Source organism: Podarcis melisellensis, assembly GCF_964234715.1.
Source record: "Podarcis melisellensis genome assembly, chromosome: 2".
NCBI lineage: Eukaryota > Metazoa > Chordata > Lepidosauria > Squamata > Lacertidae > Podarcis > Podarcis melisellensis.
This window is the reverse complement of record NC_138529.1, coordinates 4,775,726-4,791,047: the sequence shown is the minus strand read 5'-3', so window position 1 is coordinate 4,791,047 and position 15,322 is coordinate 4,775,726. Positions and strand designations below refer to the sequence as shown.

The 15,322-nt window shown below is 44.0% G+C and overlaps 1 protein-coding gene across 5 annotated transcripts in view; it reads right to left on the bottom strand.

The window, feature by feature from the left end:
- Positions 1-15,322, bottom strand: part of LRP1 (LDL receptor related protein 1) — a 314,457-nt gene that overhangs the window by 181,706 nt on the left and 117,429 nt on the right. For all 5 annotated transcript variants that reach the window (XM_081900693.1, XM_081900695.1, XM_081900694.1 and 2 more), the window contains 3 exons: positions 8,802-8,921; positions 7,748-7,876; positions 6,852-7,115 (listed from right to left, as the gene is read on the bottom strand). In XM_081900693.1, coding sequence (XP_081756819.1) covers positions 6,852-7,115; positions 7,748-7,876; positions 8,802-8,921 — 513 coding nt within the window. The remainder of the gene's footprint in view (positions 1-6,851; positions 7,116-7,747; positions 7,877-8,801; positions 8,922-15,322) is intronic.

Sequence of the window (15,322 nt, the reverse complement as noted above, 5' to 3'; positions counted from 1 at the left end):
CGTGTCTGAGGCACATCCATGTTCCTCTGAAGTGCAGGTCTGCATTTCACATCACAACAAAAGCATATTGCAGTAATGGTCAAAAGCAATGCCAGAACATAAGGAGAACCCTGCCATACGAAACCAGGGGCTTATATATTCCATCATCCTGTTTCCCACAGCAGCCAACCAGAAACCTTCAAAGAAGATGTCTCACTCTTCTACCCTAGCAACTGGTGCACAGAGCCATATGAGCTCTAATCATGGAAGTACTAGAGAGCCATAAAGACTAAGAGCAATTGATAGCCTTGCCCACTGTGAAGATGTCCAATCTCCTTTTAAAGTCATTCAAGCTGACAGTCGTCACCAAATACCATGGAAGCAAGTTAGATATTTCAACTGTGTGCTACATCCTCTTTAGGAGTTCAGACAACTCTACTTGGAGATGCCCGGGAATGAAATTGGGACAATCTTCATGCAAAACTTGTGCTCTATCACTGAGCAACATCCCTTCCCCAATGTTGCTGAACTGTTCAGCCAGAACAGGAAGTTAAACATTCCAGCAGCTCTTGTTCTCACATGCTCATGCACAGGAAACTTTCTATGTTTCTGCTTTGGTGCTCTCAAGCGTAAATGGTGACCTGGGCAGGTACCTTTTCCCTAGAGTAGACTTGCACTCAACTGGGAAGACAATGACACCAACTCCACCACCCAAACTGATCCTACGATATTGCCTGCCCATAATACAGAATAGGGAGAAACCAGGCAGCGTTGTTGCTGCCCTGTGCTCATGTCCTGCTCGCAGGCTTCCTACAGAGGCAACTGGTTGGCCACTGTGAGAACAGGATGCTGCACTAGATGGGCCATTGGTCTCATCCAACAGGGATCTTATTACATTCTTATAGACAGTGAAAAGGGCACATTCAATCCCTAATGCAAATCAACATGCTCCAACCATTTCTTCACTAGGAATTCATGCCTCTAGATCTTCCTTTAAATGCCTACCCCACCCTTTCAACATTTTCAAGGCAGCAGAATTAGATTGAATAATGCAGCAGATGTCCCACCAATGCCATGCACAGAAGGTTATTAATCACCTCAAGGACACATTTATATTTGTCCAAGGTCATCTGCAACTTATACAGCATCACCAAGTGATAGTCTTTCCCATTACTGCAGTGGACTGACTGCCTCAGATCAAAGGGAAAGCATTGGAAGGAAGCTGTTTCCATGCCCATTTCCAGGTTCAAAGGATTCAGACTATTTTTGTCTGGCATAAGAATGAAAGGAGGGAGGGAGGTAGCCTCTTGGAGAGAGAGAGAGTGGTGGAAACAAAAGCTTGAATTGAAAAGCAAGACAAGCAGGCCTCAAATATTGCTACCTATTCCTAAAACGATACATGGTGTATTAAGAGCCACTGGGAATGTTCAAGGCTGTGATGGCAGCAGAGCAGAGCCACTTTTTATGATGAGAGGCTGCCTCCAATTATGCCTAAAGTGAGTGTTAAAAAGCAAAAATGGTTCATGTGTGAAGGGTGCAGAATTCTCTACCTGTCTGTATCTTACCCCACTGCAGTCGCTCCCTCTCCAGATACTCACAGGAATGCACCCCACAGCCAGCTACTTCCATTATCAGAACCCAGCTAGAGATAACATTTACCTGAGGGCACATTGTCTGCTGAAAGTTAAGCCAGGGATCATAGATCATAGAGTTAGAAGGGAGCACAGGGATCATACAGTCCAACCCCCTGGAATGTAGGAATCTTTTGCCCAACACGGGGCTCAAACCCACAATCCTGAGATTAAGAGTCTCATGTGCTACTGACTTGAGCTAGCCTTTGTAATAGGGGGTGGTTCAGCAATGCCCCCCATACCTTGCAGCGGCAGTGGTTTCCAGTGAGATCTCACCCAAATCTCACAAGAACTCACAAAGCGCATGAGATCTTCTGAGACTTCGTGAGATCTTGAAAGATCTTGACGGAAGTTGGTGCCACTGCTGCTCGTGCTTCATGGACACCATCACACAACACAGGTAAGAGAGGCAGAACAGTGGGGGTGGCCCGTTCCCATTTTGCCTCAAGTGGGGAATCAGGATGTGCTGCCCCTGAATCTAGTATATCTGATCAAACAGGGTCGTGTCCACAGAGAGCAGCACTGGAAGACTCTGCTTCAGCTACATGATTTTTCAACTGTGGTGTACCACAAGCTATAGTGCCCCAATGCTGATTAACATCTGTATGAAGCCATTAACAGTTTGTGGACAAAGTCTCATCAATGTGCTGAGGACACACAGCTCTACTGGATGACGGCCATTAAATTGAATGTAAGCCCTGGGAAGACAAAGGAACTGAGGGCGGGTGGGTTCCCGTGTCTGGCATATTCACCAGTTCCCTATTCTGGATAGGGCTGCACTCCCTCGATCCACCTTTGTCACTTGAAGCTCAATGGCCTCAGTGGCTTGGAGTGCCTTTTACCAGCTGCAGTTGTTACAGTAACTACAGCCGATAGTCTGGCCATGGTGATTCACGGATTGGGAATCTCAAGATTCAATTATTACAATGTGCTTTATATGTGGGGCTACCCTTGGGTCTCATCAGAAGACTCTAGTTGGTGCCAAATGCTTCGGCTAGACTGCTGATAGAAACAGACTATTGCCAGCTTATAACTCCAATGTTCAAAAGTTTGCACTGACTGCCCATATGCTACCAAGCCAGGATCAAGGTTCTTGAATTAATTTACAAGGCTTTTAACAATTTGGGTCCAGGAAACTTCAAGGACCACCTAATCCCTTATACCCCTGCCAGATCACTGAGATCTTCAGTGGAGTCACTGTTAGTGATCCCCCATAGCTCAAATGCAGGGCTCATGACCACCAGGAGTTTTGTGTTCAGTATTTTGAGTCCAATTTTATGAAACACCTTTCTAGTTGAGGTCGGATAGGCCTACTGAACTTCAGGTGCCTACTGAAGAATTTGTTTTATCATTGCAGCAGGAATTTTAACTGAAGTTTGATTTTATCGTTTGAACTGACGTTTTACTTCTTGCATTGTAAACTGCTTAAGAGACCACTGTAGTTAAGCAGCTAAATAAATAAATGTCACTGCCTATGTCTCAAGGTCTCCCTTTATGACATCACTATCCTTGCCTGCCATGGAAAAAACCAAGCCCCAGACAACCAGCAGCATGTCCTTAAAGAAGAAGAACTCTACAGAGAATCCAGCCATGCCTGTGCTGCTTGCTCTGTTATGAGTCATCCTTCCTCCCAGATGGCTTAGATATATATAAAAAAGTATTTTCTAAATCACTACCTTCAGACTGAGAAAGAGAGACTATTTGGTCAACAATTGTACAGTACTAAAATAAATAAGAAGAAGAAGCAAAAAACAACAATAATGCACACAAGTTACTTGAGGAATCTTAGATTTCAACATGTGGCTTATACTTGTCCTGACATTATGCAGCTTTCTGGAGAAAAAGCAAAAGGGGGAGGGCAGAGATAGATAGACAGACAGACTGACTGACAGACAGACAGAGACAGAGAGACACAGAGAGCATGCAGCACACAATGGAGCCTGGGTTCCTAAGAGCTACCTACAGGAACAGTGTTAAACACGGCCTGCACTGAGCTTTAAACAAAGGATAGCACAAAGTAGCTCAGGCTTCCACCCAAAAGCATGCACAAAGTAACAGCATAAAAAGCAGCTCTTTCGGAGCCACCTGCTCCACAAATCACTTTCAAGTGACTGAGCCACAAAGTTAGTCACTCCTGCAAATTCGGTGTGGATCACTGAGGTTCCTCTGTCTATGGGGCAGCCAAACCACCAAGTTCTGGACTGGATCCTATTCCTCCATGGACCATTGCAACCCCACCCTATTCAGGCCTCTCAAGAGCAGTCTACCCCACAACCACTGAGAACGACTTGCCTCTTTCAAAGGCAAGTGCAGAATTTCACATGCCAGCCTTCCAGTTAGCAACCAAGAAAATTAGAAAACAAGGGCTTCTGGAATTGTTTTTGAATATCTATTTTTTAAATTTGCTGCCTCCTGCTATCCTATCCATCCAACAACTCTGACCTTCTGCACAAGGGTGCTGAGACACATTATGAAAGTATGGCTGAGAGGGTGTTAATTACTGTGTTAGATACAGGGAAAACCATAATGGGAGGATTCAGAAGATACCCTTCCTCTTCTGGCGAGGAACATTTGCAAAAGCTGTGAAAATTCCAGTTCCAATGGGAAGCTATACCAGTTAAATAGCTATCCTTTTCTTTGGTTCTCATTTGGGGCTTGTGTACCAAACGACCATGTTCCTAACTAGTAGATATTGACTATTAAGAATTAGCATTTTCCTGTCCCACATATGCCAGAGATGTGGGCCATCTCCAGTTTGTAGCTGCTCAGCTGAGGAAGTGCGGGCACCATCACAGCTCTCCATTGAGGGGTCTGCGACTGTGCACCCCTTAACGGAGATGTTTAAAGGACCACCCCCCTCGCCTCCAGCTTGCACAAGCCAGAGATGGGGCTGGGACTCCCTCAGACTCCTCTGACGAGGGTCATGGGTGTGTGCCCCACAGCCATGAGGGGCCAAGCAGGCGAACCCCCTGTGCCAGCAAAGGCGGAGGGAGCCTTGCAAAGGAGCCCCGAGGTCCCTGCTGCTTGCATGCCAGCGGCAGGGACCTCGGGACTTGCTCCGTTGGGGGAAGGAGACTTTCTGCCCTGCAGATGGGTGACAGGCTAATGCCAGCTGCATTGGCCCCAGCCCACAAGGCACTGGGGTGAAAGCACCTCAGCTCCTGTGATGAAAACTGAGGCAGTTTCACCCCATGCCTCACCGGCTGGGTACAATACAGCTTGTTTCAACATCATGGTTTCTTGCCAAACCATGGTGTTTGGCTGGTGATACATCATGATGCTGAAAACCTTTTAATGACTGAGACTTTTAACACTATTTGTATTAATTTGTGGTTTAAAAATTGTGTGTTGGATTTCTTCTTCTTTTGCAAACAAACCTGAGCCTTCATCTGAATAAGAGAGCAGGGTGAATGTATTAAAATCAGAATCAAGAAAAACTGAAGAGGGCCCAAAGACTTCTTCAGACCTCCCATAAAGTGAAGGTGCACCAAGCCCTTCTCTGTACATGGAACCTACTGCTTAGAGGAAGGAGCCTGCTTGGCTCTTTTCTACCAGGGATGGGGAAATCTGTGGCCCTCCAGATGCTGCTGGACCTCTCCTCTCTCATCCGCTTCATCCAGCAAGGCCAACGGTCAGGGATGGCAGGAGTTAGACTAGAGAGCTGTCTGGGGCCCAGAGGTACCCCAGTCCAGATTCAGATCAGCCTGTCTTTACTGGAGCATGTTGACATTGGTCTAGAAACCTCAGGAGTGTGTATGAAAGGTCTTTACCCAGATCCCTTTCTACATTGCTACTTACTCTGATGTAAGCTGCATTGTAAGGACTACGAACTAAAAGGTTCGTATAAACAAGAATACCAAGAAATAAACTAGAAGTGGCATTAAACTTGTTTTCACTCACTAAATAGAAGCTACAAGGGAATAGCATATAACGAAGAGGAAGGAATTTGATCCTCTGCTCCACTATGATGCCAATTAGTCCTGTTCTTCCCCTGCATTCACAATGTAATGCAGGAGGGAAACAGCCTTAACATGAGTAGAAGCCTTCTTTGCAGGGCATATAGCCACAGCAGGAGATCCAGATCAGGACTGCAGATGGTCCACTATGGACCACTATGGTCCTGATCCGGAACTCAGATCCACCTACACAATGAGTAAATTTGCTGAGCATGTTTTTGCTTTCTTCCATTTAATGATCAAGTCTTTCTCTTCACTAAACTGCAATTTGTAAAACATAATGGATCTGGCACAAATTATTCTGGGATAAGCTGGTTCTAACTGCATTGTCTCACTGCTTAGCCCCACGACATCGGGAGAGCCTCAGGTGTGCATTCTGCCTAAGAAATATAACAGGGAGAAGTGGCAACAGCTGAAGCCTCGCTTTAGAGACTGACTTAAACCCACTTTCCCCTAACTAGGTCCGAGTCTAAAGCAAAGGAGAGAGAAAACGTAAGCGGATAAGACTGTACTTGTGCAGATGCTTTGTTTGACAGATAAATGTAATAGAAAGATGCTGCCAAAAAGGAACATCACATCACTTAATCCATAAATTGCCTGGAAGGTGGCTACCAAAGGAGGCAGTGTTAACTTGGCAGTAACCTAACTTTTACCATAAAGTTTGCTGTAAAATAAATTCCAAATTGTATGGAGTCTTTGAAATTCCACTTCTCCAGTTCAATGTTTATATTATTTCAACTGTGCAACTTGCCATGAAAGAAGAGGCAGAAGACAGTCATGAGCAAGTAGCAGACAAGAGGCAAGATGGTTTAGCTAGCAGTGCTGGTCTCAAGAGACTGGGAAAAAAATCCTTATTCAACCATTGTCTCCCTTTGTGACTAAGCCAATTGTTCAGCTTCCCCATTCAGCGGTTTTCCATCTGTATATTAAAGCGTAATAGCTTCACCTCAAGGGACAACATCTACGAAAGACAACATTCTGCCCCACCCTCCAATGCATCCCAAATTCTTCCTTTTCACTTCTTTCACTCAAGATTAATGATGATAAAATAAATGGTTGTCTTCTCAGTTAAAAGCTCCATTTTCTACAAAATTTTGCCAACTTAATAGTTACATTTTTACCATCTTAAAAATAACAACAAGCTGGAAGGGTGTGAGGGTGGGAATCAACCACACAACATTTTTGTATGCAAAAGTAAATTGGTATATTAATCTAAAATAATTTGTCTTTCCATGAGAGGAGGAGCCTGTTCATGAGAACTTCTATACAGCAAGCAGCAACTTACGGTGCAAGCTGAGAGAGATGTTGATGGTCCACTCCTCAACAAAGCCCTTGAGATTGGGGATCTTGGCACATTTCAGGATAGTTTGGGAAGAGCTGTCACCAACATGGACCCAGCAGACTGTGTCTTCTCTGTAGTTGAAATCCATGGCTGTGGTCTGCTTGGTGCTGGTGGGAGTGATGTTAGGGACAGACCCACCATTCAGGAAAGTAGCCATAATGTTCTGAGAGTTGGCAATGAGTAGGATTGGAGGTCGATCTACTGGTTCTGTTGAAGAAACAGATTTGCCAAAGATGAAACAAGGATTAGGCACCCAGATGCACATCTTTCTTAAAGGACCTACTCATTTTAGGATGAGGTCCAGCAAATGCACTAGCCAAGGGGCACCCCCAGTAACAAAGTATGAGTATGCACAAAATGTGTCAATTCCTCATCTGTAATATGTCAAAGAAACATGTAAAAAGGGGAGGAGAGGCAGGCTGTGTGATGGGGCAGTTTGTCCCGCTACCATACTGCCCAGCACCAAGTGAAAAAGCATTCACACTCAAGTGAGTTGTTTGCATTGCCCTACACAAAAAGCAAATAACTGTAAATGTGCACTTGCACTGTGACTTTGTATGTAAATTGTGTGCAAAATGTGGGGGTAAAGAGCATTTCTGGCCCTAAATTACACTCTGGGGGTCCCCAAGGAATCAAGCTGGCAACATCCTTTATGAGAGCCAACATGAGATGACTGGCATCCCAAAACATTTGTGAGAAGGTCTTCCAGACTGTGCTCCACTAATCAGAAAATATGGTGAGCACAGTAAAAGTGCTTTGTAGAGTGCAAACCAGGCCACCACTGCTTGCCCACAAGACAGAAAACCACAAGGCTGGGGGGAAATGACTGATTTGCTTACCATTCTTAGCTTTGCAGGACTTGTGATCAGGCTGGAGCAGATATCCTTCAACACAGCTGCAAACATAGGAACCATGGTGGTTGGTGCAGGTTTGGCTACAAGTGCCGTAATTAGTGCACTCATCAATATCTGTGAAGAAGAATGAGAAACTTATTACTAACCTGTTAGATATCTAATATAGCTCAGTAAAATGCTGCTGTGGAAGTGCATGAATGGAGCAGAAAGACAAGGATTTAAAAAACCAAAACATTGAAATAAAAAAGTACATGCTCACTTCCTCCAAGGGCACAATACTCCGGGGACACTGTCCTGCACAGGCCACTCTGAAATGAATGAAAGCTCCCCATGGGAAAAGGAGTTTGCATTTCCATGTGAAAAAATCATATACCGAATAACTGAGTTTGCCATAACTTGCAAGCCCAAAAAATGAAACATTTCTTAACACCCAGCTTGTAAGTGCTGTGCCTGTATCACTCTTGAATTATTAGATGCATACCTATCTCATACCTGTTTCTACCTCTGCCCCCCAAAAAAATGTTCACAAAGTGAAAGTGACATGTAGCTGACATACTGAAAGTGACACCAATATAACGCTCTTGTTCATCACAATTAAAAGCCTGACAGCGTAAGTTATGTACTGAGAGCCATCTAATTGCTATGGAAAATCTGGATCTAGAATCCAGGACTCCGAACTGACAGCTAACAGCACTAGCTCATTATTTCATGGTATCTCTCAAGCTTGACATTTCTTCTGCTTCGTGTGAAGGTGAAAAGTCCAGACACAATCATTTTAAAAGCCACAACACAAATCAGTCTACCATGAATTCCTACTGAAAATAAAAATGATTGGAGGAGGGGAAAGGAGATGGGGGAGAGGGAGGGAGGGAGGGAGGGAGGGAGGGAGGGGAAGAGAAGAACAGGGAGACAAGCAACACTGTCTATCAGAGAAAATACAATAGATGTAGACCAAACATATGTTTTTCCTCCTTAGAAGCTGCTGTCAGATGCCTGTCTTCTGCACTCTCTCCTGTTCCGTATTACGGCCGCCACCTACCTTTGCAGCTTTTCCCATCTTCTGCCAGCTGGAAGGTACTGTTGCAATAGCACTCTGGGCCATTCAGAGTCCGGGCACAATGGTGCTTGCATCCCATCTCTGTGCAGTTTTTGTAGAACTCTAAAGAAACAAGTGGGGGGGGGGGAATGGCATCAGTTGGCTGCTGGGAAGGTGATTTAGATTTGAACAGGTGTGGGGGAACCTGTGGCTCCTTGATGTTGCTGCACTACAACTCCCATTATCCCTGGCCATCAGCCATACTAGATGGGGCTGATGGGAGTGAGTCCAACAAACACCTGGAGGGCCACAGGTTTCCTACCCCTGGATTGGAGATTTCAGGGACATATAAAACCTAGAGTAGTGAACAAATTCACTGGATATTTCTTCTGCATTAATATTCACGCATGGCACAAACAATTGTGCAAGAAGCTACAAGGCTCTTGTAGAAATCTTCCTACTGGGTTTTGTTACATATGCATCAGTTTTAACCTAAGGTTCCCTCCTACGTCAGGCAGGTGTACAACAAAGAGTGAGTCTTGCTTCTTCAAATTAGTTTGTTATTTGGGAACTTCTTAAGAAAGGCAAAATGCTATGCTCCAAAGGAATCCAGTCCCTCTCATATTCAAAAGGTTTGCAGCAATGCAACTCAACAGTTCCATTTCAAAGACGTGGTGGGAGAGCAGCTAATGGCCAAGCTTATTCTGGGCAAAATCCTTAATATATGTCATACCTGCCTGTCTCCATCTCTAATAAAGTCAATTTTTATTTATATTTTTAAATAAGCACCAGAATCTGGAGTGAAAAATTCAAGAAGATCTGAGAGGATGCTGGGGTATGAATCTTGTATTGTCTGCAAGTTCACATCATCCACAGTTACCACCCCAGGATCCTCTGCAACACTGCAAGCGTTTCTGAGGCACACCACTCATTTTAATAATAATAATAATAATAATAATAAATTTTATTTATACCCCACCCTCCCCAGGCACAGCCAGGCTCAGGGCGGCTAACACCAGTTAAATTACAGTAAAAACATAATGGGGGGGGGCAATTTAAAATACAGGTTAAAATGCAATTTAAAATGCAGCCTCATTTTAAAAGTAGCCCATAGATCAAAACCACAAGACGAGGGAAGCATAAGGGTCAGACTGAGTCCAAACCAAACGCCAGGCAGAACAGCTCCGTCTTGCAAGCCCTGCGGAAAGATGTCAAGTCCCACAGGGCCCTAGTCTCTTGTGACAGAGCATTCTACCAAGTCGGGGCCAGTACTGAAAAGGCCCTGGCCCTAGCTGAAACCAATCTAACCTCCTTGAGGCTCGGGACCTCCCAAATGTTGTCATTTGTGGACCTCAAGGTCCTCAACGGGGCATACCAGGAGAGGCGAATGTGGTAACAAGTCTTGGGCCAGTCCTGAAACAGGCTCACAAGTAACTGGCAGGCACCATAATTATCCAAGTCAAATCATCAGTCCACTGGGGCTGTCACAGATAGGTGCCACTGGCTTCAGTACTCAACATAACCCAAGGGAATACTGTTACCTCCACTATTTCCCATCACTCCAGATTTTTCCCAATCAAAACCAGATGTTAATATTTTACAGAATTTCTCATTTACAGTCAAAGTCTCTCTGGAGTACCTGACTCCCAATAATTTCAAAAGATGTGTGCAGGCGGCTTATTTATTTATTTACTTGTTCATTCATTCAAACATTTCACTCTATAACACTTCCATTTTCAAGATTTGCAGCAGTACAGTAGACGCTCGGGTTGCGAATGTGATCCGTGCAGGAGGCGTCTGCGCACGCGTGGGTTGCAATTTACGCTTCTGTGCATGCACCGAAACCCAGAAGTAACCCATTCCGGTACTTCCAGGTGTGGCGCGGTGCGCAACCTGAAGCATCTGTAACCCGAGGTATGACTGTACAGCATTGCTGCAAATCTAGCAGTAACATCATGCCGCTATGCCTCATCCAAGTTATTATGTGATGCTGCAACCAAACCACATGACTGAACTATAAGAATGACAGTTATTTTTAAACTGTACAGCTTAGCTGTGGAGGGAGAAAATTTGCTTGTTATTTTAGTTTTGGCAAAGTTGTTGAAGACCCATACACAAACATTATCTTTGTAGCAAATTTCACACAAGGATTGTTTTCCTAAAGAGCAAAGAAAAACATTTCCATTTTTACAAGTGCAGACAACAGCTCCTAAACTGTAACGATCTGTTATGAACTTAGGAAAATGCCTTACACCAGCATTGTCTACTTTGACTGGCAGCAGCTCTCTGCGCTTTCAAGCTTTCATATGCCGCAATCTGATCCTTTTTCGAAATGGAGATGCCAGGGATTGAACCTGGGACCTTCTGCACGCAAAGTATGCACTCCAGCACTGAGTTGTGGTCCCTCCTTGAACGCCAGTCTTCTCCTTCACAATTTAAAAAGCTGGTTTGCTTGCCCAGTTGTGTAAGCCACTGCACCAGACTATGTAAGTTTTGAATATAGAACAGCTACAACATCAAACATTATGCAGGCGACACAACTTGATCTGGGCCACTTTTACAGCGAGGCATCATGCTAATGCACTTCAGAAGCATTGTAGAAAGTTGCTAAGAACCACCAATATGAGAGGGACTAAAGATGGGAAAATTTAGAGGCAGGTTTGAGGCCAACTCACTTAGACTATTGCAAGGCTCTTGTGACTATGGCAGGTCCCTCTACACTAGGGCTGGAATTTCACAACTGACTAGGCAACTGGCAGGAACGACCTTTTTATTATCTGGGATGGGATGGACTAACTCAGCAGTTCCCAGGCACACCAACACAAATGTGATTCTACGCACAAGGTTGCAAAATGAGGGGGGAGGGGGGATGAAAAGTACCCTTTCGCTGGGAATGCTAGCTACTCAAACAAGGCAGCAATAAGATAAGCTTCTGTGGCTCCAATTATTGCACAAAGGGGTCAGCACTGTAGCTTTTGTGGCCAAAACGGACAATAATTATGTGCTACTAGAGTGCACTTCGACCTACAAATGGTTCTTTGTCTCTCTCTTCTCCCTCCCACCCACCCGCTCCCCCTTTCTTTCCATCCTGGGTGCCACCGCTGCCACTTCAGATTTCAGCATTTCAAAGCTGGTTACAAGAAGAGCCCCATGCATTTATTTACAATGAATTGGTTTGCAGTGATTTCAAAATGGAATTCATTATGAAAAGAGCCTTAGGGCAAGTTTGCACATGACAGTTTCTTCTATATGTAAGCAGCCCTGAATGAACTCAAGATCTGCAGTTGTAATTAATAATGCAACCTGTACAACCAAGCAAGAGTGGATGTAGCCTCCACCAGTGGCCTTTTTCATCTGGCAACTGCCTAAAAGGAAAAGGAGAGACAGCGAGATCCCAACTACATCAGCTTTGCACTGGCAAATGCCATTTGGTTCCTACTTCCCGAGGTTCATCAGTGGCTAGTCTATCTGGAAGCCGTGATAGTGAAACAGACTCCCACAAGAGGTGGTGGACTCTCCTTTCTTGGAGATTTTAAAGCAGAAGTTGGATGGCCACCTGTCATGTATAATCCAGTTTGAGATTCCTGCATTGCAGGGGGTTGGACTAGATCAGTGTTTCCCAACCTTTGGTCTCCAGCTGTTTTTGGACTACAACTCCCATCATCCCTAGCTAGCAAGACCAGTGGTCAGGGATGATGGGAATTGTAGTCCAAAAACAGCTGGAGACCAAAGGTTGGGAAACACTAGACTAGATGACCCTCGGGATTCCTTCCAACTCTACAATTCTATGCTTAAAAGAAGGATGAGTCTGCTAGGGTCCTTTGGATCAGTGTGGCTAGGACCAACTGGGTTCCTTCCACCCACAATATATCTATCAGCAGCCACTCAAAAAGCCATTATACTTGGCCGCTACATTTGCATGTTTGGTTTTCTCTTCCCTATGTTATCCTTTGTTCCCATTTTTGTCAAATCCATTAGTTTGTAAGCATTCTGGTGAGGGCCTATTTTGATTCTTTGTATCATTTATCAGAATTTTATGTTGAATAATCATGCTGGCAGTATGATGGCTGCTAAGAACAACCAATGTTAGCTTATATATTTTGCCTGGCAAGCACAAAGGCTGCTTGTGCATAGGTGGAAATGTCGCATGAATTGAGTCTTTGGGTTTTCTCTCTTATTTTACTCTTCCACCTGCTTTTGTTACTCTTTTAGCCTATGTCAGCAAAGCAGCTGACACTCAGAAATGGATGATAGATTTGCTCTCTGTGTCTCTAAGGGGAACTTCAATACTATGCCATTGCAAGCCACTCTATCCAGTGTTACAACTACCCACACATATTGAGGAATCAGATGGTTACATATTTTCTTGCAGAATCATGTAATTTCCATAATTCCAGCCTCCTGGACATCAAAACCGTCAGTGACCTTTTTTTTTAAAAAAGAGCACATAAAAGAACATAAAGGTTCTGAAAAGCCCTTAATATGGTATCCCACCTAACCCTGGAGTGGTTTCATGGTGTTCCCAAAATGAGATTCATCTCTTAAACACCAAGGTCACAAAGAACACTAGCCAGGGGATACTTGGAAGGAGATAGCACTTCCATCAAGGTTTCCCGATACGCCTGGCTTTCACAGTTTAACTATTATTAATGCCTGCAATAAATGCTAATAAAATTTCCATCTGCCCCGGATTTTCCCCAATACAAAGAGAAAATAGAGGCCAATGATGAGCCCTCCATAATGGAGGCTTCCCTTCATTTCTCCAATAAACCATGACAATTCAAGTTTCAAGATTCAACCAAGAGAAAGTTTCTCCAGCAGTGTGAATACTATTTATTCCTCCAGTAGGTACAAGCCAAGATTGCCCCAGAATACAGCAGGATAGCTAGGATATTCCTGAAAATCTGATGCCAGGAAACATGGAAATGGCACCTCCAGTGTGATCTGTCCATGTTTAGTTGCACTACTGAACATGATGTACTACTGTTTTACTTTGTATTTTGTTTCATATATTGAGGGTTATGTTAAGCCAATTCACTTCTGGGCCCAATTCAAAGCACTGGTTTTATCCTATAAAGTTTTACATAGCTTGGTACCCCAATATACCTTACAGAATGACATTTCCCCTATGAGCCTGCCTGCACCCAGATAATATCATCATAAGCCCTTCTCAGTGCAGCAGACCAGAGGCTAGAGACAAAAGAACAGGTTTTTTTTCCCAGTAGTGGCTACCCATTTATGGAATGCTCTCCCCAGGGAGATGTGCCCAATGCCAACATTGACATATTTTCAGTGCCAGGCAAAGGCATTTCTCTTCTTCCAGACATTAGACTATTCATATCTGCAACAGTTGATGATACTTTTCTTGGGTAATTCTTTCGTGGTCAAGTTTATCTTCAGCTGGGAAGAGAGGGTATTGTCTGGTCACCTTTACTGCTTGATCTGGTTTGAAATATTTTGTGTGTTGGATTTTTTGTACTGTACTGTGTACATTTGTTATATTGTGCCCATAGTCAAATTCGACTGGACTTAACTGCCCCATTGCTCTGTCCCAGCTTCTGCCAACCTAGCAGTTCAAAAGCACACCAGTGCAAGTAAATAAATAGATACCACTTCAGCGGAAAGGTAAACAATGTTTCCGTGCACTCTGGCTTCCGTCACAGTGTTGCACCAGAAATGGTTTAGTCATGCTGGTCACATGACCCGGAAAGCTGTAAAATTGTTATGATCTCAACTTTCAGTTTTAAAAAGGGGTAGGTGGGCGTGTTGAAGTTCTAGAAGTCACAACCACAGCAGAAAAATTGAGGAAGACAAAATGATTCATGGACATCACATGCTTTTTTTAAGCATAAAATAACAAAGTAGAAGGAGAGAGGGCAGGAGGTGTAGTCTCTAATCCTCCAGAGTTACACCATTCCCATTGAAGGCTCCATTGCCAAACTGCTCTTACCATGATTAGTATGTTTCTCCTAATGCTCATCTTAAATTTACTTTCAGGTAACTTTAGCCCATTTGCTTTAATTGTAAGGATAAAATGGGGGGAGGACTTTGTAAGCTCTAACCCCAAATCAATTTTAGTGCTACTGCGTGTTTTTGAAACAAAAAACTCCAATGCACAAAATAAACAAAGGTTGTATCCACCACCAGACCTATACAGACTACCCTTGTTGAAATTAATGAGCCTAAGTTAATCACATTCATTAATTGCAATGGGCCTGCTCCAAGTCTAGCATTTCATACATCTAAAGAACAGCAAATCCCATTTGGCCCCATTCATGTGGAGCTGAATTGCAGAGTTGGAAGGGACCCTGAGGGTCATCTAGTCCAACTCCCAGCAATGCAGGAATATGCAGTTGTCCCATATGAGGATCGAACCAGCAACCTTGGCGTTATCAGCACCACACTCTAATCAACTGAACTGCACCCATCTGCAGCATTTTGGAATCCAGCCAGCACAATGGAGGACCCAACCCACCATTCATTTGACACTAATGGAATTACACTTCATAAACAACAGTGATTAA